Raw genomic sequence first — 24608 nt, forward strand, 5'->3', positions numbered from 1 at the left:
ATAGAAACGTTTTCTTCACATTTCACTACTGCTTATATCCAAAGAGTCAGCACCTCATATATATAAGGGAACCCGTGGTAGAGGTGTGTTGGGGAATCATTTATTCAGTTATTTCATCATTTGCCAAGCTATAATGTCAGTGCTATGTACTATGGGACAGACACAAATATCTTAGAATTATGGAGGTGAGCTTCGGAATTTCATAGGCCAATTTTAATCCTTCCATCAACATTTGAGGGTTCAACATTTATATCTCAATTTTTCATTCTGCCAAATGAAGAGAGTTAACATCTATCTATTCTCTCTTGCCATCATTATTTCAAAAAATAAGTGACATTTTGTATCAAAAAAATAGAAAGGACAAAACAGAATAATGTAAAGTCTATTAAGTTGAATATATCCATAAAAAGTACCTATATTTCTTTATTTTTCTCATTTTTCAATGAACCATATAAAACTTCTCCAAAGACTAGCACTAATTCAGGCCAATCATCAATTTGCAAATGAGAATACTGAGATGGAGCGATTTGTCAAAGGCAATACAGTCTGCCAGCTGCAGAGTTGGGTCTAGAACTCAAGTCTCTTAACTCCCAAATGGTGTTTTTTACCATATCATGCTGTGGTGTTGTTTTTTTGTTGTTGTTGTTTTGTTTTGTTTTGGTAAAAGGCACAACTTTTATTCTTTAAAAGCTTAAAGCATCAAGAAGAAGATTGGACACACACACTTAAGATTAGGAAGTAATATGGCCATGAGAGAGGTACGGTGCCCTACTTGAGTGTTAGGGCACTGTACTTCATTTGCAGCTGAAAAAATAAAGAAGGTTGTAGGGCATGGTATTTTCACCAAACTTAGAGAGTATCTACAGATAAAGATGAAGAGGAGGGGCATTCCTGGAAAAGAAAACAGTACGTACAAAAGCAAGGCAGCTACAAGTTCAGGCAACAGTAGAAACCAACTAGATTACTGTACTCTTGTGGACATGTGATAAGGAATAGCAGAAAATGAGCCTAAAAATGGAGTTGGTGATTAGCCACAGAGGACCTGATTGATAAGACTTGGGATTTTGCACCTGACTCCCTAGGCACTGAGGAGTCACTGACAATTTCTGATGGAGAAGTGAGGCAATCAGTGCTGTGCTTCAGCAAGATCCATCTAGCAATAGTGTATGGGCTGGTTTATGAGACATTAAGCTTGCAGTCCAGGTGAACTAATTGGAAGCTATCATAAGAGCCCAAGGTAGGGGGAAATTAGGAACAGAACAAGAGCAGAAGTAATCAGATTAAAAGGAAAATACTCTGTCAGTAGAAGCGACAGTTTAGTGGCAGACTGGGTGTGAGAGAGCCAGGTGTCCAGCCTGGGTGACAAGATGGAAGTCAGTAGGAACATGGGCTTTAACATCGGGGAGGATTGGGAAGAGCTCCGAGAAATAGTATAGTGTGGTAATCTTGTTTACAAAAGCACCTCTCAAGTTGGCACCTCTCAATGTTCCCATCTCTCAAGTGTGGACTTGATAAAAATGTATTGGCCTAGAATATTTTGGGGATACAAAAAATAGTTTACAGACTTGAAAGCTGTAATAATTTTCAAGCCTTGACAATCACGTGTCAACTACCTTGGTTTGATGACAATTGCTCCTAATCCTCATTAAAAATTACACAGGGAAATAAGAGGAATAAATTAGAATTCCACAGCTATCAGGGACCTTGGAAAGCCTAGTCCAACACTTCATTTTCTAGAAGAATAAATTCAATCGCAATTATTGTGAAAAACATGCAAGCTTGCTCACGGTGACATAGGTAGCTAATGGAAAATTTAGGATTGAATCCCAGATTTCCAAATGTCTAGCCCATCACTGTCTGTGGAACAGGACATTGCTTTTCCTTAGGAAGACAGAGTACCATTTCATTTCAATTATAGTTTCTCTATTGTCTTTTCTTCACTGTCTTCCTCCAAACAAGTTTCTGAAAACACTGAGGACTTCGTTTCTCTTAACTCTCTCATAGGCCTCCTAACCATTCCCTTAAAAAGAAATAGGTAAATGAACAGAGTAAATAGACAACCTACAGAATGAGAGGAAATATTTGCAAACTATACATCCAACAAAGGACTAATATTCAGAATCTACAAGGAACTCACACAAATCAGCAAGAAGAAAACAAATAAGCCCATTAAAAATGGGCAAAAGACACGAACAAAATTTTTTCAAAAGAAGACAAACAAATGGCCAAAAAACATTAAAAAATGCTTAACATAACTAATCATCAGGGAAACACAAATTAAAATCTCAATGAGATACCACCTTATCCCTGTCAGAATGGCCATTATTAAAAAGTCAAAAAACAACAGATGTTGGTAGGTATGTGATGAAAAGGGAACACTTATACACTGTTGGTGGGAATGTAAATTAGTACAACCTCTATGGAAAACACTATGGATATTTCTCAAAGGTCTAAAAGTAGATCTACTATTCAATCCAGCAATTCCACTACTGAGTATCTACCCAAAGGAAAAGAAGTCATTTTATCAAAAAGACACATGTACTCGTGTGTTTATTATAGCACAATTCACAATTGCAAAGATATGGAATCAACCTAAGTGTCCATCAATGGATGAATGGATAAAGAAAACGTGGTGTACACATATAGCATAGAATACTACTCAGCCATAAAAAAGAATGAAATAATGTCTTTTGCAACAAGTTGGATGGAACTGGAGAGCATTATCCTAAGTGAAGTATCTCAGGAACAGAAAAACAAATACTGTTTGTACTCACAAGTGGAAGCTAAACAATGGATATATATGGTCATAAAGTTGTGTAACAGACTTCAAGAACTCAGAAGAGGGGAGGGCAGGGGGTGAGGCATCAAAAATTACCTATTGGGTACAATGTGCACTATTCAGATGATCAGTACACTAAAAGCCCGGACTTCACCACAATACAATTCATCCATGTAACAAAAAACCATTTGTATCCTGAAAATCTATTGAAATAAAAATAAATAAATAAATCCTTAAATCTGCAAAGAAAAAAAGAAATAGCAAAAATCAACACAATTTTATTCCTTGGTTGAAATAAAGGTGGTATATTGACAGGTGGGACGGAGTTGGTGAGGGGAGAGGCCATAAATGAACAGCAATGCACAATATCGGTGTACTACTTTTATGTGTCCATAGTAATGTATATACAAACATGTCACAGTTGAATATCAGCTAGAATAAAACAGAGGTAATAAGTCAACTGACAATGGGATTGATGTTGAACCTTTAAAAAAATGAAATAGATAAAGTAAACAATTTTTCCATATTGATTCTTCTCATTCTAGAATGTCAAGAAGAATAAAAACACAGTAATAGGTGAACATAGCTCACAAAAGAGAACAATTTATGCTACCTGGCATCTTCAGGACAAATCTGAAAATTACTGTTAGGTAACAGCTCTGACCTACAGGGTGCAGACTCAGGATTCCTGGGGGAAAGACCTGAGTTATTTTGTATTATCAGAAGGTACTGTATTATATTAAATCATATCTTCATAGCCAAAGGGAATGTTGAACAACCATGCTTGTTGATTTATCCAGAGATTGGGGGCTTTTTAAACAGGCAAAAGCAATTACCTCGATCCCAAAATGGGCATAATTGAGTATGAGTAATCTATTTTGAATGTCGGCACATCGTGAGTTCATCAATATGACAGGAAGACAGAGAGATCATAGTAGTTACCTATTGTTTATAATCCCTTCGAGAGCCAATGCAGCTCCTCCAATTTCCAACAATCCACTTTTTCTTTAATGGGAAATTTATTCTTTAAAATTTCCTCTATGCCCCACTCTCCCTCACGCCTGTGCACATCCAGCATGGAAAAATCAGTGTAGCTGTCTGCTATTCACTGGATGCTGGGTTTGTGTCAGGGAGTTTATGCCCGTTCCCTCATCTAGTCCTTGTGTAGCTCCCTGAGGCAGGCACATTTTCAAACCAGGAAACACAAGTTGAAAGGAATTAAAAAACTTGCTCAAGGTCATTCCATTTGTCAGTGGAAAGGTCAGAAATCAAACCAGGCATATCTGCTGCCAAATTTCATGGTTTAACTGTGGCATCCTGCCCCCACCCCAGCCCAGAGGTAGACAAAATGTTTATATGAGTAGAATGTATTCACATGTGGGAATACTACCTATAAGAGAAGGTAGAGGAAGTGAAAGGGATTTCAGTACCCATATTTGGTCCGCTTTGGTTGTCAAAGTGAGTTATAGCTTTCTAGTCTGAACTTGGGTTGAACAATAATGGCTCTCTTGGCCTCTCTAACTGATCTCAATGAGGCAACAGGATGTTCATTCTTCAGTGTTCTAGCTTGTTCTACAAATTAAATTCTAAAATTGAAATATTTATTGCCATATCACTACCTTCATGAGAAACTAATAATTAAAATGATGGCTGATATAGTCTTAGAAAATCTAATCAGTTATTCAAAGAACTTAGAATCTTACTCCCCTTCTTCTGATCCAGCTAATCCCAAGGTTCCAATGGCTCCAAAGGCCATGGCTATATTGCTGCTATATCTTGTATCAGAGCTTGAAAAAGCTGGATTATTAAAGTTTTCTGTATGGACCTTCCATAACCTCTGCAATTTTACTACCTAAGGAGGAGTTTTATAAGGTTTACTAGTTTTTAAATAGCACCCAAAGCAAACTAGAGCTCTTCCACCTTAGATCAAATGTGGCATCCACAAGAAAAATCTGAGGTTGGGAACACTTTTCAGCTGTTGCAAAAGTCTGATAACCATATATAGTACTTAATATTTACTGGACTAAGGGTTTTTTTATGTCAAGTTCCTCTGAAAGTAAGGACTAGCTAAGGAAATTTATTCAGATGGACCAAGAAAGAGAGAACTACTCTTTCTAAATGAGCCAATGATCACATGAATCACTTTCACATGTCTGGTACATCTTAAGCACTTGATAAATAATTAGTAGATGAACTATTGTCCTCTATTACTTTCATTGTCAGAGCACAAAGCAGAGAATCCAATACAAAGGGTGGTGAGTACAACAGTGTAAGTTCATTTTGCTTCAAGTAAATGCAGATTTTCAAGCAAGATAAACAAACAAAATTCTCTTTCTTTCAGACAAGGTTCGCTGCAGGACCCTTTTAATTAGACTATTTGCCAAAAGATTAAACACAATCTAATTTAAAAAAATAGGATTCACACGCAACTTTGAGTAAATTCATAAAGTGAGCTCATTATAAAGCCACCTAGCCACCCTCCTTAAAAAAAGAACAATGTTTAGAATACCCACAATAATTCCAGGCTTGGCTTCTCCCTTACCCCGCCCCCTATCCCATCCACATTTCTCCTGTGTTCTTCTGGCTAGTTCATTTTTGTGTGTCAGTGTTAGAAAAAGTGTCAACTTTCCCAGGAAACTTCCCTTATTCACCAAACCAAGAAACACTCTGTCCACATCTCTGTCATTGAATTATTCCACTGTACTATCATCATGTATTTATTGCCTTGTGTTCAACTAAAACTCTTCTTAAGGTAAGAGAGGCATCTTAATCAGCTCTGTTTCTTTGCTATGCCTGGGACATAGTAAGCTCTCAATAAATATTTATGGAATGAATGAACATATTACAGACATAAAAACATACAAATCTTAGGAAATGGCTGGTGTTCACATGGAGGTAAATTTAGTTTGAAAATGTAAATGGAAGTGGTGGGTCTTAAATAGTTTGAAAGACTTGATGACTTTGATGTAGCCTGGTAGAGGGATATATAGAAAACTGCAGATAAGAGAGAAAGCATCAATCAAATCCCCATATTTGCAAAGGAATTCCAAATGATAGGATCATTTGCCACGATGTAGTAGAGATCATGATCACATGTACAAGTACAGAGAGACATGAAAATAACTTAAGAGGTTTGGTCCTCTCGGTCAAGATCTCTTCTCTGATCTAAATCTAGACCATGCAAACTGTTACTAGGCATACCATATTGTCATCACCAATGCCTCGTGTGCACTGCAAGACTGAGGTCTTTCATTCTTACTCTTCAGTGCCATGTAGGACTAAGCATTTCTTGCCAAAAGCAAGAATAAACTGTTTTAAAGCAGATGCAGCAGGATACTCTCAAGGGCAACCTCTTACCTGCTGGTTCTGATAGGCCGTGACTGTGGTGAACACAGTCTCAGGAAAGTTGAATGTTTTCACCCCATCGCCAACAGGGACAGGCTTGGTGGGTGAAAGGTCACTGCTGAAGTCCTTGCGAATCACGTGAACTCGAGGCTGGTATTTGTGCATAGAGTGAAGAATGATCTGAAATGAGAAGGAGAATTATGTAGGGACTTTAAGGTCCCTACATTTTTTCAAGCTCTAATGCAAAATAAATCACAGGATGGAAGCATTACAGGAAGAGCATAGATTGGGGGTAGAATGTACAGGAAACTGGAAATCAGTGTACTTGTCCATGGCAGGAAGGACTAAGTGATCGGAGAGCATTACATAGAACCATATAGCAGGGTGTCCTTATCATGGATGGTAGATGTCATATGTTTGCTTTCATTGGATAAATGCTGAATGATGGTTCTAGTACCAGTGGACAGCACTCCACTAAAAAGTCTCAGAACCTCTGTCACGTGAAAAGTTGTTTCCTCCAGCTTCAAATTTTCAGCATGGGTTCATGCTGTCTTTAAACTCCATTTGTCATTATTTGCATACATAATTGAATTTATGAACATTCTTTTAAGCCCTTTAAGAGTGAATGGTAAACGTGTGTTCTCACTCCCTCAGAATATTGTCATTTTCTTTTTTTTTTTTTTTTTTGGTCATTTCCTTGAAGACAGGAGCTATGGTTTTAGCTTCTTCAATCTTCCCATAGCACCCAGTACAGATCCCAGCACTCAGGGAAAATTCAGTACATGTTTCACTGTCCAAGATAAATTAATAACATCAGGTGCTCCAGTTATGCCTGGAAAGACTTAAAACTTAGTTCTCTCTTATAAATTCATAAATTTCTTGACAAATCAGCCAAAACTGATATTCAATTGTTTCCTCTAGTTTATTGCCTTGTGAGTACTGAATGTTGTGATTTCTTTTACCATTGTTTAATTTGTCTTGTGTTTCTGTCTTGCCCCCCTGACTAGACTGTAAGTCCCTGGAGCACAAGGACTTTGTCTGATAAACACAGCCTGATGCACAGCAAATGTTTACTAACTGTTAGATTTTTAATAAATGAAATTGAACTGGAGAAAAAACGTCTACACTTACTTACTTAACATGACTTAAAGTGGCATAGAGATTCTTATTTTACCAATTTGAAAAAGCCTGGGGCTACTCATGTCTAAAGCAAAAAGGGGAACAGAGAGGAAAGGGGAGATGGGATTCTTTGACTCACATGTCCTTGATCATCCAATTCATTGTTGGTCAGCTTGAGTTTGTCGAAACTGACCACCTGTCTCATCCAGGTGTCTCCAGAAGCTAGAGAATCAGGGTGTATATAAACTCTTGGGGGCACCGGGGAATCGGCATTGCCGGCCACCATCCACTTGGAGCTATGATACACATATCTGAGTGGGAGAGGAAGAGAAGAAAATTCAGAGACGGATGCAGAGAGGGGACAGAGGCCCAGGAAACAAGTTGAGACAGGAAAGTGGAGAGACAAAGAGGTAATGAGAATGGAAAAGTAATGGCAGTGAAGCAGAGAACCAGAGGAGAAAAAGAGAAGGGCAGATAACCAGAGAAAATGAAGTAGAGATAGAAGTGGACAACGAGATGGTGGGGGAGGGCAGAGAAGTTTTGTGGTTAATGATCAAAGCTACAGCTCTCACGAGGAAAACATTCTCACAGTCTTTTTCCTTTCTTCCCCCTCTCCTTGCCATGCACCCCTGTGTGCACACAGGCAGCCTGCATTCACGTGTCTAGCTATGGAAAAGACATTTTACTGCAACCTTTCACCTTTCAAATGCAAACCATATAATCCCTTGGCCACTTGTTCAGGATTTTGTTCCTTATTAAAAACATCTTCCATATTGTCCTATAAAATGCAGCCATGTGCAGAGACCCTCCACTCCCCTCACTGGGTTAACCATTTCCTTGCTAAGAATCTGAATTTTGAGGCATTTCTATGAAAATGGAGGGCCTTTGCCTTAGTGCAACCATTCCCAGAAACACCACCAAATATTCCTAGTTAGTGTTTTCTTTGATGAACCCCTAGTGTTAAACTTCATTATCTTCCACATTGGTTTCCCACAAAGCCACTGGAAATGCAATACTGTTGGTAGTAAGGAAAGTCAGTTTTCCAGACTTTGCCAATTTTCCCGTAGTTCTGAAGAGCTGTGTCTATCGATCTGGCAATTCCTGTTTCTCACTTCTAAATGACCACATGGGACCTGGACCCTGACAAACAGGTGCTCAGTCCAAATCACAACTCCCGAGGCCCTCTAAAACAGACAAGAAGGATCCTCTCTCCTAAGTCCCGCAATCCAGACCATGTCTCTCTTGGCCAGCTCTCTCCCCTTGCCATATTAGTCCTGGCCTTCTCCATTCATCTCTTACCTCCAGATTCATGGATTTGGAGCCAATTTCTCAGACTTTAGATATTTCAAAAAATGAGCCATGATTCACTGATCTGATTAATATCTCAAGAGATCAAATAAGCCACAACTACATATAAGCCATACAACAGACATGGAGACTATGTTGGCTTTTAATGACTTTAGGGGAAAGTTTTTTAACAAACTCACTCACAACCCACATTAATGAACAATAATTCTCCCCAACTAGATGTTCTTCTTGAAACCTTACCTAATTCTCCTTTTCTTCCTCTCTATCATCTACAGACTGATCCATCAGATATATGACTGAATGTACTGCACTGGTCCACTTCCTCCTTATCCTCTCCAAAATAAATCATCCCAACTCACTTAGCCTTTCACAAGTCAAGTCATTCAATACGTTAATCACTTTCAATGTTAACTGAATGAATTTTAGACTTAAAATCCATTCAAATTTTGCTACCTTGGGAGACATTATACAATCCCATTCTGTTTGGAGATACAGGGAGGATCACAGACCAAAGTTACTACTTGCTGGCTTGTGCTCTGCCACAGGCCATTGGCACATCCTCCATTCCTTGTTCCCTGCACAGCGTGCCTTTATTAAAATGCTTCATTTAATGAGTTTAAAGAAGTGTCTTGGAATGCTGGTGATGCCCACGATTCCACGTCCCAGAGTCACTGTTACCTGTATCTCTTATTGTCCACAGGCACAATGTCCATTGCTATGTAGTACTGTTGGTGTGGATCCAGGCCAGTGATTTTCACTCTCATGGCAGGAAACATCCTCCTATGAAGGGGAATAAAGTAGTAACCTCCACAATCAGAGGGGGAGAAGTAGAAAAAGCAAAAGCTTGAAGAGTGTTTTCTTATTAGGTACTCTAAACACATCAAAGTCCAATGTCTTCTAATTCTCAAAATTGGTTACTTTTTTCACTTTGGAAATTATCGCTATAAAATACTCACACTCATCTTATTACCCAAGGAGCTTATCACAGTTTATTGTAGGTCATCATAAAATATTTTTGACTGATTGAGTTTATTGGAAAATGACCACTCTAAAAATAATCTCTCAAGAAAAGATGAAAAAGAGTGCTACCAGTCCCCAAACAAAGGGCCACCATTTTTTAACGCACAAAACTGTAGAAAAATGTCTGCGAGTTCTCAGGCTGTCAACGTGTGTGTCAGAGGAAGGACCTTGCAGAACAGGGAGCAAATACCAAATGAATTCTAGTGGCCTCTGGGCAATACCTTGTTTCTACCGCAATGGCTTGTTAAACTTGCCAAAGCAAGTGAGGTCAGGATATAGCACTTTACAACTTCTCTCATGATTGAAGGGAGGAGGAGAGGGAGCAGCCCAAAAGAGGTATTGAGTTTCAACAAGTCTAGAATAAAGTTTACCATTCTTCTTTAACCATAAGAAAAAAGAAAAACATCGAGTTTTTTTATATCAAGCCAGACATAAAAAGGCTCAGTTCAAAAATTTGGATTGCCCTGAATGTACTCAAGGGTTCTTGTATACAAAACACTGCATTAAGCTTAACCATCTGGGGCTAGTTAGTCGAGCTGGGCAGAACACAGTGCTAATGAGGTCAAGGTCACAGGCTTGATCCACATATGGCCTAATTGGCTTTGCTCCATTTCATGGCCATAGACCATACTCTGACCTCAGACAGCCATCTTGCAAATGTGTACTGGAAGGTTAAATGAGAGGCTCTCTGTGCTAGTCGCACACTCACTACTCATCCAGGAAAAGCAACCCAAAAATCAGACGTCCTCTGGCAGTGACATGATAATCATATTTGAGGAAAAGCACAGGAGAAACCACGGACCTTTAATAGGGATGATGGCTAATTCATAAATAGCTGCAAAGAATAACATACAGCCATTCCTTCTTTCCCACTTTATTACCTTTCAGAAGTTTCTGTTGGTATATCATTTTAGATTTTCTCTTCCTACTCTCTCAAATTTAATTATAAAACCTTATATTTTAGTCTTATGGTGAGCTAATAAAATTTGATGGTAGGCTACTCATAATAACTAAATCTAACATTCACTATAGGTTAGGCACTTTGATCCACATTAATTCTTTCCAAAAATTTAAATACAGATCAGTAACTCCCTTCTTACTAACACTGATTTATAACTACCCTGTATAAATAACTGCCCTGTTTGGAGGTCATCTTGCCAAAGATGGGGCAAAAGTCCTCTCATTTACTTCCTGAGATAAGAAAATGTTCCTCTCAGCTACCTGCAGAGGCTGTATTACATTGAGTGGATTCCTTCTCTTGATGACTTCAAGAAAAAGGGTTGTATGTTTTTAAATTCAGTATCTGTTTTGTCTTGGAACAGTTATATGACCTTGAGTGAAGACAGTACCTATCTTTTCCCAGCACTCAATTTCTGAAATGAATGAGCTGTCTGACTTTGGATAAGACATTTAATTTCATCATTTAGAAAACAAAGGAAAGTGACTAGATAACCTCTAAGGTGCCCTCCTGCTTTAAAATTCTATGACTAAGTTTAAATTCGTTTCTTAAAAACTTTGCAAACATTGCCTTTTCTTTTTGTCAATATTTTAGCACAGAAGTGAAGTCATAACACTCTGAAGAAACATTGATCTTTCATATTTCACAAAATGAGATGTGTTTGGTTTTAATTTTATGGCTAAATTTAGGCCAGTTCTTTTGTCTTCCAAACCCATTAATCCCTACAAGCACCTCTGTCCATGGTGCTGATTATACAGATTGTGTCGGTATGTTCAAAGATTGAGAGCTCTGTAGACAGCAGTAGCTCTGTCTGAATCAACAGGATTACAGCTCGGGGTGTGGGAAGAGGTAGATGGTGACTAAGATTTTCTGAGTGTGAAAACGGACAGACGGTCATACATAATTAACAATGGAAACTGAAGTTAAAATGAAAAAGAATACTCGTAGGAATGAAAATGAAGTGAGAAGGAACTGGCCAAGGGAATGGGGAGAGATAAAGAAAATTTGCAGAAGAGAAAGTCTTCTTTGTATGCTTCTAAGTTGTTTTAGAATTATCTGAGCAGAATCATGTGTAGCAAGAGCAACAGCTGAGGCAATCAAATACAGAAATGATGAATGTAGTTTCTAAACCTAAACAAAGGAGTTCAATATAACTAAAGAACAAATTGTATGTCTGTGCTGGGGAATATGTTAATGTATCTGGGTATCAAGGTGAATTTGTAAAACCAGAGATGTAGAGAAGAAAACACTACGGAAGAATGAGTTACGTGAGAGTTGTCAAGGAGGTGCACAAATGAGCTGAATTCACTGAAGCGCAGGAATAAGGAAATACCAAGTACAAGACTGACTGGAATACACAGACCCAGTAGTAATAAAATGAAACCACAAAATGAAATCTGGAATATCTTATAGACAAAGAACAATTGTAATATTTCTTCTCTCTCCAAGCCAACCCCTCTACCAAAAACTAAAAAACAGAAAAAAAAAAGAAAAGAAAGAAAGAAATTTTCCCTTGAATTGCTTTGTTTTCTTCCAAGCTTTAGCACCACAAAATTTAGAACCGGAGTACACTGAGACCCAAGAAACAAAAAAGAGATGGCGTTGAAAGTAATTCTCCTACAAAGTTTCTCCACCTAGGAACCCCTAGTTTAATGGTTCCATCCACTAATAAAACTCAGTGAAGGAAGAGAGTTCCAGAAGAAAACAAAAATGAACAAGATTTCAGATTCATTGAAACCTCATGCTTTTGTGATGTCTTATTGTAGTGGGATGTTTCTCTATAGGCATACAGGTGAACTGGAGTCAATCAAAATATTCTTTTACTCTCAACGACTACGTTTATAAAAACAGCTTATAAGCAGTGAGGTGGGTCTTCTGGTCCACATGACAAGTGAGACTATTCAGATTGGCTTTGAAAACATGAAAGTAGTATAATCGTTTTTGCTTAATTTAAATTAACTATTCCTATATTCTCAAAAGCTTCCTCCAAATTTAGTTTTATCTAAATCATTTTCATTTTTAATCCAAGAGACAATTAACTACAATGATTTCTTAATAGTACAGGGTTATAAATAGTTCAGACCTTCCTTTTAGAGCCACATAGATTTATTTAGAATTCTAGACCTGCCCCCTGACTACCCTTGTGCCTTAGTCAAGTTAATCAACTTCTTCTGGCCTCTGCATCCTAACCCATATATTAGATGATCATATCCTACTTCATAGGATGCCTGTGAAGTTTAAATGACATATGTTGAGTGTCCAGCACAAAACAGATACCCAACTATGAAAAACTGAAAGATGCCAATACAGGAGTATATTGACTAAAAGTGCCTATTTCAAGAGAAACTGTGTTTTTAAGACTTCATTATTCTAGATAAATAACAAGAGATTCCACAGGTTGCTGTTAAAGTTTTGTAATAATTTCAAGTCAACAATAAAATACAATGGACCAATAAATAGGCCTCGGAAGATGCACCAAGCCCAACTCTTAAAAAAAAAAAAAATTCTTACAAAAGCATCTGATTGTTTTAAGTGTCTTAGAAGATGCAAGCTGTTGTTTGGGAAGCAAACTTCTTGAAAACATTGAATGGTGAAGTAAACACTTGCTTTGGAAATCTATCTTTTGGCTGTTGAGATACTATAGGCCTCTAGTATTAGCTGAAATTCATTTGTAGGTGGAAAATGTTTGTGAGGGTAGAGGTGATTTAGATTTGAATGGCCTTTGGAGGAGAACAGCAAAAATCACAGTACGCACAAGAGGACCATTTTACCAAGATGTCTAAATGCAGAAAAGTGAGTGTGAGTTGCTTTGGTTTCACTGATGCTACCACAAATAAATGGGGGGAGGGTATGTAATGGCTCCTACTTCTGTAGATTCTTTGAATCGGGCCACTCAAAGGAATTTGTCCTTACCTGCCTGCTTTGGTGATGATCATTTCGGTTCCAATATCATGGAACCTCTTCCAGAGGTCAGCACATTGCAGCTCCACCTGAATCTCCTCCATGGAAGACATGGCAGCAGGCACAGGGCCTGCAGCACCAGAGGCCAGGTCAGTGTGAGTGCTGAAGGAGCAGGAAGTCCGCTCGGTGAGCACCTCGGAGTCTGAACCAGTGCTCTGCTCAGAATCTGCAAAATAAACAATCAAGCCTTAGGTGAGAAACTGCTGCGCTCCTCCCTCCCCACCCCTGGCCTTAAAAGATGGGGCGGGAGTTGGGGGATGCAGTAAAGTGGGGAGAGGGGTGAACAAAAGGAGACTTAAAGGTGGGAAGCTCCAGAGCACAGCATTCAGGGTATTTTATTATATTTTATGGTTTGTTTTTGTGATTTATGACCTTCTTTCAGGTTTTGTGTTTCCAACTTGACATCTGGCATTTTAGTAAGTTTTAGCAAGAGCTGAAGTAAACTGGTCCACAACAGGCAATATAAAGAGTACTAAGTACTAATGTCACCATCTTAAGGGGAATGAGGCCAAACTGGGGTGATGCAATAAATACCAAATTAAAGTAAAATAATAATTACAGACAATAGGTAAAAATATAAATTAGACTATTTCATTTGGAGGAATAAAATTTCAATGCTAATAACAACTTGCTCTTCAATTGCATACCACTCAGCGTCACTGCCCATCACTCAGTTATTTTTAAACACAGCAATTTTTCCTCCACTTATATGTGCCCTGGCCATCAAAAGTAATGAAAATCTGTTTGGGGCCTTTAGAAGCACTTTGTCATATATTGGAGTAAACGGTTTTTCCTAAGAGTCCAATCAGGCCATTTTTGGATGGGAAAAAAATCTCTGTTGTGAGGCAAGTATACAAGCATATGGAAAAAGTTACCCAAGAAGGCAGTTGAAACAAAGGGAATAAACGAGTTCAGGAGACACCTTGATTGGTTTCTGAAGTATGGGCAGAGGGGAGGGGTGATCCAAACAGGAAGGTGGGATTGAGAGCAACCAAATAAAAAGTTGGCATGCTGGGCCAGATGGTCCTTTCCTGTGTCTTCTGCACTCATGAAGACAGGTGGGGTGGGGAGACGGGAAGTAGACTGAAGGAGCAAGCTGGAATCAGAACTACCCAAGAAGAATTTTCTGGTATGTAAAAAATTCACTTTTAGGAGCCTGATGTCAAGAATTATACGTTTTAGGATTTTCCAAATTCAGATTAGCTAGTATAATTTTCTTAGGTCAAATGATACTGCAAACCAAAACTAAGAACCTATTTCTTTAACCCATCCTTAATGTCTAGGATTCTGATTGCTTTCCCTGTAAATAAATATATATATATATCAGTAAGGTTGGAACAGTGGTGTCTTACTCTGATAAATGACTTTTTAATTCTGTCAAGGGTCAGAGCTTCTTAGGCATCAGTCCCTGACAGTACTAAGATGGAAAAAGAATGAGACCGAATGCCAGACCACCTTGCTGCCAATGTCACTTACCTGTAGCAGGTTTATACACCTACGAACAACACATCCCATGGTTTCTTTATTTTTCTTTGTTTTTATCCATGACGTTTTTCTTTCTCAAACCCAGGCAGCATCTCTGGCAAGAATATCCCACAGTTTTGTCAAAGCCCACAGGGAATAAAGTGCCCAAAGGGAGAAAAGTGTCATTCCGCTCCATCCTCCTCAATTCCTCACCTGTCACTTCTGAATATAGTCAGTTTGCTGGAGAACTGAACCAAGCTCCAAAATACAAGAGATGTTTCTGATCAAAAACTTTAGTTTATTCACAATCACTAGTCCAGTTACTATCTTCATCAAAAAAAAAAAAACTATAAGGTTTTATAACTGGTTTTATATGTCTAAGCACATAATTTTATACCTTGGGCTAAGCAGCAGCTATTTTTGGTCTCCTTCAAGTACAGAAAAGTGGAACTACTTATCTAAGATGAGAGCTGCTGCTGAGCGACAATCTCCACCCTGGCCTGATTCTATATGCCACTCAGTAGCAGAGTCATATCACCACACACTGAGCCAAACGCAGTAATTCAAACAACCTGAGACATGGATTCCTCAGTCCTATTTTGTTTCTGTGATATCCCAAGGTCTCCTCACTTATCATGAATATTGTAACTTTTTCAAAAGCTTCTCAAAACAATATTTTAAAAATATAGTCTTGCTCTACCTTTGGGACTAAAGTGTTAACAAAATCTCTTCACCACAGTGTGCCACAATTACAAAAACAGTTGGAAATATACACCCTTAGTAGCGCCCAGCAGCAATTTTTGACGTATATTTCTCCAGTGTATGTTGAGGAAGAGGGAGGGTATAGAAAGGTATCACTGTACTAAGTGACAAATTTAATGGTAGCCAAATTGAGGTTGGGATTTGAATGGGGACTATGTCTGGGGAATTAGGAAATAAGAGACTCTTACTTCACTATATCACCTGGAATTAAATAGGGACTCAAAATGTAACATCAAATGGATTAAAACATAATCTTCGACAAGTAATTTAACCACCAGGGGACTATGTCCTCATTGTGCAATGAGAAGGATTGAACTGAAACGTTTTAGAATCTCTTCTACCTCTAATGCCTCGAAGAATGTAAGAATCTTCTCTGATGCAAGTGATAACCCAGATAACCTCAATTAGAGGCATCAAATTTAAAACTGTTCGAGCAAGACAAGTTAAATAAAGAAAAAGACTCAGATTCACATTATCACAGGAGTTAACGAATTGAGTGGGTATTCTCTAAGGGTTTATAGTTTCAACCAAATCAATCCATAAGCACCTATCAGCATATGGCCCTACATGAGGTACCATGTAGATAATTAGAAACAGAATCCCAGACCTTAAAAAGTTTCCCAGCTAGTGTTGATTAATTATGTGTTTATTGAGTGCTTACTGTGTGCCCAGCACTGTGCTAGATTCTGGGAAATACCAAAGTACACAATGAGACCCCTGCTTAAAGCATTTACAGTGCGGTGGAGACTGGAAGCATTCATAAATAATCAGAGACCCACACAAATCACTACCACAGTTTTCCACACCATTACATACTGTCTCGGATGTCTCATAGGAGTCCAGAAAAGAAAGGGATCTGAAAGGGCTGGAACAGTCCTGGGGAACCCATGGTTACTAGGCAGGAAATGAATAAGTCTGTGGAGGTATAGGAGGTATTTGCCCATGAAGAGGATTTTCAGAGACAGTTATTTGTTTCCCTGAAAATATTCTGAACTTCTAGATTCTTCCTCCCTGACAAAATAGAGCCCAGTGACTTTTACATACAGGATGTAGGCACCAGCCCACATTTGCAATAACGTGAATGCACCATGCAATTTTCCATTCTCAATTGCTTCTTAGTATTATAGTTTGGAAATAAAATTAATGTTACATTTTATATAGTTTTTAAAAACTTTGAGAGGAGTTAGGGCCACCCGTGAGGTCAGCTACCCTGCAATACCCTTAAAATAGTAATCTCAGAGTCAAGATCAACAGCCTAGGTAAAAATCAAATTTAATCCTTTGTAAAATACATTTCTAAATTATAGTTACATAAAATATTTTGTCTAACCAGATTAAAAATTTTCACTATTTATTAGAATGTATAATCAAGTCACCTAAGTCACGAATGTAAGAAACACATAGCTGGTTATTTTAATCAAATCAGATCATCCATTCAGAAATATAAACAGTCCCTTGAAGATGAAAAAACACCTCTGTGTTTTCAAGTTTGTTTATTCTGGGCAATTTGTGACTTCCTGTCTTCAAAAACTAACCATTAGGAACTCATTTGAATGACCCAGAAGAATTTCTTGGCTATCAGATGCCTCTTATGAATAGCATTTCAACAAGAGAAGTTTCAACAAATCAGGAACATAAAATGCTACACATAACCAAGGCAGTTAAAGGAGAAAACTTAGGGAACCTACACTGAGCCAGTTACAAGTCACTGGAGAACATCGTGTGACTCATAGGGTTGAACCAACACATCTATTCCCCTCCCCCAAAAAAATCCTTAAAAAAGAGCTTTTAACCATCAGTTCACAGTGTCACTCATTGTCTATCTCTCCCCTATTTCGCTTTGACAAAACGAATGCTGTAACAGTAAGTTCCCACAGAAAGTTGAGTTTAGCTTAGAGTGAGTTCAATTCTCACTCTAGCAATAATAACATAATAGTTTCTTAATTTTTATTTTATACATTATCTAATATAGCCTTCTGATTGATACGATAGACATAGCATATACTTTTATGTCTATTTTGTGGATGAGGACATTGAAACTAAGAGAAATTGAAAACTAACAAGGACCAGAACATAGGTCTTCTGCCTCCTGACCCAGGGATCAGACCTTTCCAAGACCATACTGTGTCCAACCCTGGCCAAAGCGGCTGACCATTCTGCAACTGCCCTCAACTATTTTAACCATCCTCACAACTAAAATGGCTTAAACATGTTTAATCTTAGCCAAGTCACATGATGATTCTGGTCCACAATTTCCTTAATCTTTATAGCACAGCACATGCACATTTAATTACACTTGCTGTAAAGTCCCTTTTAACTCTAATGTTTAATAGATGGATTAGTAGTGCAGCTTAGAGACCACCAAGTCTAACAACAGCAAACTAACCGCAATAAGTTTATTTGGTTACCACACATAGAAAACGCCTAAATTGCATACACTTTTATTTTAATGAACTCAATATCAAAATTAGACATTATTAAAAGATATTTTACATTCTACCAAGTGATCTGCATCTCCACTTAACAGCTAATTTTGAGGAATCATCCACTACTACAGTGAATGAACCACATTTACTCCTGTGGCTCTGCTACTCACCAGCAGTGGGACTTTTAAAAGTCTCTTTTGTTCACGGGGCCTTGGTTTCTTTGTCTTTACTATTAAGGGTTAGGGGTCTAACATATCTTCCTGCATGATAAAAATTATAATTACATCTTTATGATAAAACATAATCTGTGCCAGGCACGGTGGCTCACGCCTGTAATCCCAGCACTCTGGGAGGTCGAGGCGGGAGGATCGCTTGAGGTCGGGAGTTCAAGACCAGCCTGAGCAAGAGCAAGACCCCTGTCTCTACTAAAAAATAGAAAAAAACAATTAACCAGGCAACTAAAAATAGAAAGAATTAGCTGGGCATGGTGGCACACGCCTATAGTCCCAGCTACTTGGGAGGCTGAGGCAGGAGGATCACTTGAGTCCAGGAGTTTAAAGTTGCTGTGAGCTAGGCTGACGCTATGGCACTCTAGTCCAGGCAACAGAGCAAGACTTTGTCTCAGAAAAAAAAAAAAAAAGAAAAAAAGGAAAAAAGAAGATAAGAATTATTTTAAATTTTAAAAAACCATAATCTAATGATTCTGTTGATAACAATGTTATTGACTTTGGACAGTGAGATGAATATGAGCTCACAAGAACTATACCAAAGAGTTATGGTCAACATCTATTGAGCTCTAACTATTTATCGGGCACTCTGCTAAGACTTTACATGCATAACATCACTTAGTACAAAAAACTTAAGAGTTATTACTATTGTATCAATTTTATATATGATTCATTCCAAAATCCAGGTTACATCAGTCCTATTGCCTAAGGATTTCAAGTACACAAGACTATATTTAATTTCATTTTTATTTCACCAAACATTTGTGCTGTGAATTGCCTAGGTTATATGTTAATGGACCAAGACAAATAAAACAGGTTCTTGCTCTGAAGGAGCTCACAAGCTGGTAGGAAGGACACACAAACTGTCAAAGAAGGCTGACTGTGATAGGTACTACAGAAAGGCAGGAACAAAGTGTTAAAGAGCTTTGAAGAGGAAGTAAATCAATGATGAGAGGATCAAGAAGACTTCATGAAGTAACATTTGAGTACAGACGTGAAATATAACTTCAATATCAACAGGCAAAGAAATGATGGAGAAAGAATTTCAGATCCTGAGACTAGCATGAGTAAGGATTTGGGGTATTTTTAGAGAATTACAAGCAAACTGGTATTGCCAGAGTTTAGAGTATGCAAGGGGAGAGGGGAATAAAGATGGAAAGTTAGGATTAACTCGACCAAATGACTATATATTGAATATTGACTATGTGTTGGTCGCCCTTCTAAACTCTTGGGACATCAGGAAATAAAAAGAATTCTGACCACATGGAGTTTACTTTCTAAAAGGATCTTGGTATCAGAATACGGAGTTTAGACTTTATTCTCTACATATTAGTTTTCTTTTAGAAGAAGGTGATGGTAGTTCTGTCTTCCCTCTAGACTATGAATTCCACAGGCTCTGTTTAATGCTTTGCCACATCTCCTGTATGAATGATGTATGACAGCCCGGTTTCAGCATGGAAGATGGGTGGTAGAAGATGACTGTAGTGTCAGATAAAAGATGTAGAATTTTCTGAGATTAGATGCACAGTGCCACTTCCATAAGACTGGACCTCAGCTGTCATATTTTCTCCAAGGAAGAAAATAGCTTGAACATCCAAATGATCATCAAACACTTCATCTGATTTTTTTTTTTCTGCCAAACACCAGTACATGACCATATTGAGTGTCATCTCCTGTCTGACATTAGTAGGGCAGCCACTCTTTGGTCTAGTTCATAAGTCTCAAAGTCTCCAAAACCAAGACTCCAAAACCAAGCCCATCTCAGGGCTCTCATTCCCACCAGGGCAGATATCAGAATCTTATGACCCAGGCAGCACTCTCTGTACCAGGCACAAGTAAACTCCTATTTCCAGAGGACCTCTGCAGTGGGAATTGGTTCTGGGCTGTCCGATTTTATCAGGCAGCTTAGAGAAAGCTGGTGATGAAACTTTCATAGAGTAATCTAAATATGGCAGAAGCAGAGCATTTGGCACTGACCTGAGTACGGACTGAGCCCAAATTTGATACTCGGTCCAGAGCTTCAAGGGAATAAACTATAACCCGGGTTGGATTAAACTAAAATTATGATGGTAACAAACACCAAAATGAGCCGTTAGATGACTTTAGTAATGGAATGGAGTCCCTGAGCTCTCCATGCCCTCCAAGTTCTATTTGGGAAGAGTGGGGGGAGGTAACCTGAAGCCTGCAATTCCCATGCCAGTAAGCCAATTAAAGAGACTAAGAGCACATATCTCACCAGCTGCCTAAAGCACTCTCCACCTAACAACAAGCACCCCTCTCAGCGATACACAGAACCACAGCAAGGACCAAAAGTCATCCCTGAGACCTAAGCCTTTTAAAGAGTCTATGAAAAAGCAGTGGCAGCAATTTTTTGTATCTATTTCTTTTTGAGCAGACAAGGCTCAATCCATTACAGGTACAATCTCTAGTGTTTCTGCATGCTTTGAAGGTGAAAAGCAGGCCAGGCATGGTAACTTACATCTGTAATCCCAGCACTTTGGGAGGCCAAGGCAGGAGGATCACTTGGCCCAGGAGTTTGAGACCAGCCTGGGCAGCATAGCAAGACTCCATCTCTACAAAAAAATTCAAAATTAGCTGGGCATGGTGGTGAGTGCCTGTAGTCCCAGCTACTCCTTGGGAGGCTAAGGCGGGAGGTTCACTTGAGCCCAGGAGTTCAAGGTTATAGTAAGCTATGATCATGCCACCACACTCCAGACTGGCCAACAGAGCAAGACCCCATCTATTTAAAAAAAAAAAAAGAAGAAGAAGGTAGAAGAAAAAAAGGAAGAGAAGTAACTATACTAGAACTTTATATACGTTATCTCCTGTAATTGTCACAGAAACTCTATGAAGTAGGCATTATTGTTGCCATTTCACAAATAAGGAAACTTGAGATGAGGCATAAATAAAAGGCTTTTCTCACATTATATAACTAGGAGTTGTCAGAGTGGGGTTTGAATTAGTCTGACACTCGAGTTGATGTTCTTTTCACTATTGCCTACTTTTCAGAACTAGAACTGCAGAGCTGTGCACTTCCTCCTCTGAACTTAGAAATACAGTTACTGCTCAGGCCACTCAATTGGAGGGTCGGTAGCTCTACGGAAACTAAAACACTATCAGTTTTCTTAGGAGAAGAGAAAAATCAAACCAAGGTCAGATAGGAATTTTCCTTTCTCAGTACCAGGGCACTTTATTGTAGGTCCCATCAACTTAACATTATTGAATAAATATGTAAAAAGCTTCTTTTGTTGTATTCACTTCCTATCCCCAGTCCAAGGTGAGTAAAAGATCCAAATGTGACAGACACTGAAGATCAATGCCAAATCACCCTTTCACTTTGGCCTAGGCCAATAAGCAAAACAACATTAGAAGGTACTTGGAAGATGTTTGGGCTTTGAGAAATTTTTAATGACAGCACTGAAAGATAGGAAAAGGCAGCTGAAGTAGTTCCTATTTGTGCAGAATCTGGTTTATTTAGGCTTAACTCAGGTCAGACTTCAGGGCCCAACAGTTTTTGATAGTGCTAAATGAATGAATATCTATGCTTGAGGAAAATTAAGCTGATAATAATGTGTGTGAAAGCACTTTATAAACCAGTAAAGTGTCAAATTAACATATAAGATTCTATGCCAATGACCAAGTGTATCAGGAAGAACAAGAAAAAATAAGGAGTAAACTTGGGTCCTGGATTTTCTAAAATGTCCTAATTTCAAATATTTTATTTTATTCTTCCCATAAAATTAATATTTGTGAGACCAACTTTTGGTTCAGAAAATATTCCTAATGAATGCACAGATAATACATGAAAGGAATCATCAAAAATTGGCCACAAGCCACATGGCAATATCCAATCTAAATACCTCTTGTACCAGAAGTCCTCCAAAAGTTGACTCTGATTAACTGGGTGGTCTTCCAGATTTACCAGTCAATTTTAGGTGAGCAGCTGTCAACACAGGCATTTGCCTGAGACTCTTGGCCATTTTCCTGGGTGAAGTGACACATTAACTCATCCCCAAGCCAGTGCTTATTTGTTCTTTGCAACCACTACTTCCAACCTCCCACCACCCCCCTCCCCAATGCCAGCCACTGTCATAGCATCGTTACACATCTGCCTCCTGGTCTTTCAATTTCTGTGAAATGAAACGTGGGCCTTCCTCCAAAGGCCCTGAAAGCACTTTCCTTATACCTTGTTCCCACTGAACACCAATAAATAAATAAATTCATGCTGGTGTGCTAAAGGGGAAGGACTAAGCAACCAGTTTCTAAGCATCAAGTGTAATTTAACTATGACTTCTGGAGACAGAGCCCCCAGAGGTGACAGTTTCAAACATGTGAGTAGACATTTCAGCACAGCCAGGAACATACGATGTCCCTCAAATGATACCAGGAGACCACCAGCTACGCCAAGTTTAAAATACACCCAACCTGCCATGCAAACATAGAGAATCATCCTATTTAGTAAATACCAGAGGTACATGACTGACAACTCTATAACAACCTCTCCAGTAATCTTCTGAATTCATCCATTCAATCAATCTTTTATTTGTTCAGCAAATTATTATCGATTATCTAGCCCGGGTCTGGCAATATACTAGGCACTGTGAGGTACACAAAATTGAATAAAAAGCTTACAACATCATTAAAGGAGACAGGATAGGTCCATAAATAAGTCTAATAAAAGTAGAATAGTCAAAATCCAGCATGGCACATAGAACACTGGGGCTTGGCATACAAAAGACTGAGTTCTAGAGTTCACCTTTTCTCTTTCTGTCTAACTTTGAACAAGTCACTTAACCTCTTTAAGCTTTAGTTGTGCCATTTTTAAGATGAGAATATCATTAGTACCTACTTTGTGAAACTTTTATGAACCACTAACAAGGTATACGTGTATGTGTATTTACATAAATAATCAATAGAAAAAGATCTGAATATATGAATGCTAATTTTCATGTACTATTATCTAAAAGAAATAGCAACAAAATTCTATGGGAGTTTAGAGATCAGAGGAACTTCTTCCAGTCCAGGAGTCTTTTCTGGACATAGTAAAGAGATGTCTGCAAGATACAAAGGCAGAGAAGGGAAAGGAGAAGAAGGATCTTCTAGGAAAAGGGAATTTTGTGGCAGAGGCATGACAGTAAAATCAACCAGAAATGTTTATAGAACAGCAATCTGTATAATTCAGATCATATCTGTGTTATTCCTCTTGTATCTTCAGCAGCTGGAAATGTCTAGCACCTATTATGCATTTAATAAAATATTATTTTTGTTGAATGAATGAATGAATGAAATGCTGTAGGTTGAGCAAAGCAAGAGAAGAGACATAGCTGGAGGAAAGCTGGGAGGGTAGGCTGAAGCCAGATGAAGAATCTTAAATGCTATTCTTCTGATCTTCTTCCAGAAGACAAATATATCCCCAGTAATGAGGTATCTTAATTGCATGCCATTTTCCTAATAGAATCCCTATTAGATCCCAGGGTCACCTCCTGACATCATAACCTGAACTTTTGGAATCCTACCAGCTTTTCCTTCCATGACTGTGAGTTGCATTAAACTGATTGGCAAGGTCTGACCTGAAATCTTTTAGGGGCTTCAAATGAGTTCAGTTAAGTTCAGTCACTTTTGTGAGTAGCAGTCACAGCCAAGCACCTAGAAAATACTCCAATACTAACTGTCCTCCACATGAACCTAGGAAGAGAAGGTGCTTATGGTCATGAGGACAAAATGGAGAAAGGATCAAGCCGTTCCACAAATGCTAGAGCTAGTGACGCTGGGGGAGAGGTAGAGAGGCAGAGATGCCCTCCTTCTTTGGGAACAGAACAACTCCTGCACAGACAGCTGCTGTGCTCACCAGATCCCCCATATACCCAGTGTCCCTGCTGTCTGCAGTGAAGTGAGGTTTCCAGAGACACCGTGAGGCAGGGGAAAGATCACAGGTCTTCTTTAGAATCACACAGGCCCAGATGTATGACTGGGCAAGGAACTTAACCTTTCTGAGCCAATCTGCTCATCTAAAATGGGGATAATAGAGAGATACCCATGGCTCTCAATAAAGCCCCTGCCATACAATAAGAGCATATTTAATGTCAATTTCTTCCTTCATTTGGAAAGGGGGGTGGCCATAGGGTTAGGTGTTTCCCCAATCACTTCCCTGTCCATATCTGAGAGGGAGAAGAAGGTTTGTGTCCTCTCAAATGGAGAAATGCAAATCTCAATATAGAAAATGTAAAATCTACAGTGGAA

At 38.7% G+C, this 24608-nt stretch overlaps 1 protein-coding gene across 2 annotated transcripts in view; it reads right to left on the reverse strand.

The window, feature by feature from the left end:
- The window catches only part of TBX15 (T-box 15), a 108000-nt gene that overhangs the window by 36212 nt on the left and 47180 nt on the right, over positions 1 to 24608 (reverse strand). For both annotated transcript variants that reach the window (XM_012643434.1, XM_012643433.1), the window contains exons 2-5: positions 13443 to 13656; positions 9230 to 9331; positions 7383 to 7554; positions 6137 to 6304 (exon numbers count right to left, since the gene is read on the reverse strand). In XM_012643434.1, the coding sequence (XP_012498888.1) occupies positions 6137 to 6304; positions 7383 to 7554; positions 9230 to 9331; positions 13443 to 13543 (543 nt within the window). In that variant the 5' untranslated portion in view covers positions 13544 to 13656. The remainder of the gene's footprint in view (positions 1 to 6136; positions 6305 to 7382; positions 7555 to 9229; positions 9332 to 13442; positions 13657 to 24608) is intronic.

Source organism: Propithecus coquereli, unplaced genomic scaffold (genome assembly GCF_000956105.1).
Source record: "Propithecus coquereli isolate 6110/MARCELLA unplaced genomic scaffold, Pcoq_1.0 Scaffold197, whole genome shotgun sequence".
Lineage (NCBI taxonomy): Eukaryota > Metazoa > Chordata > Mammalia > Primates > Indriidae > Propithecus > Propithecus coquereli.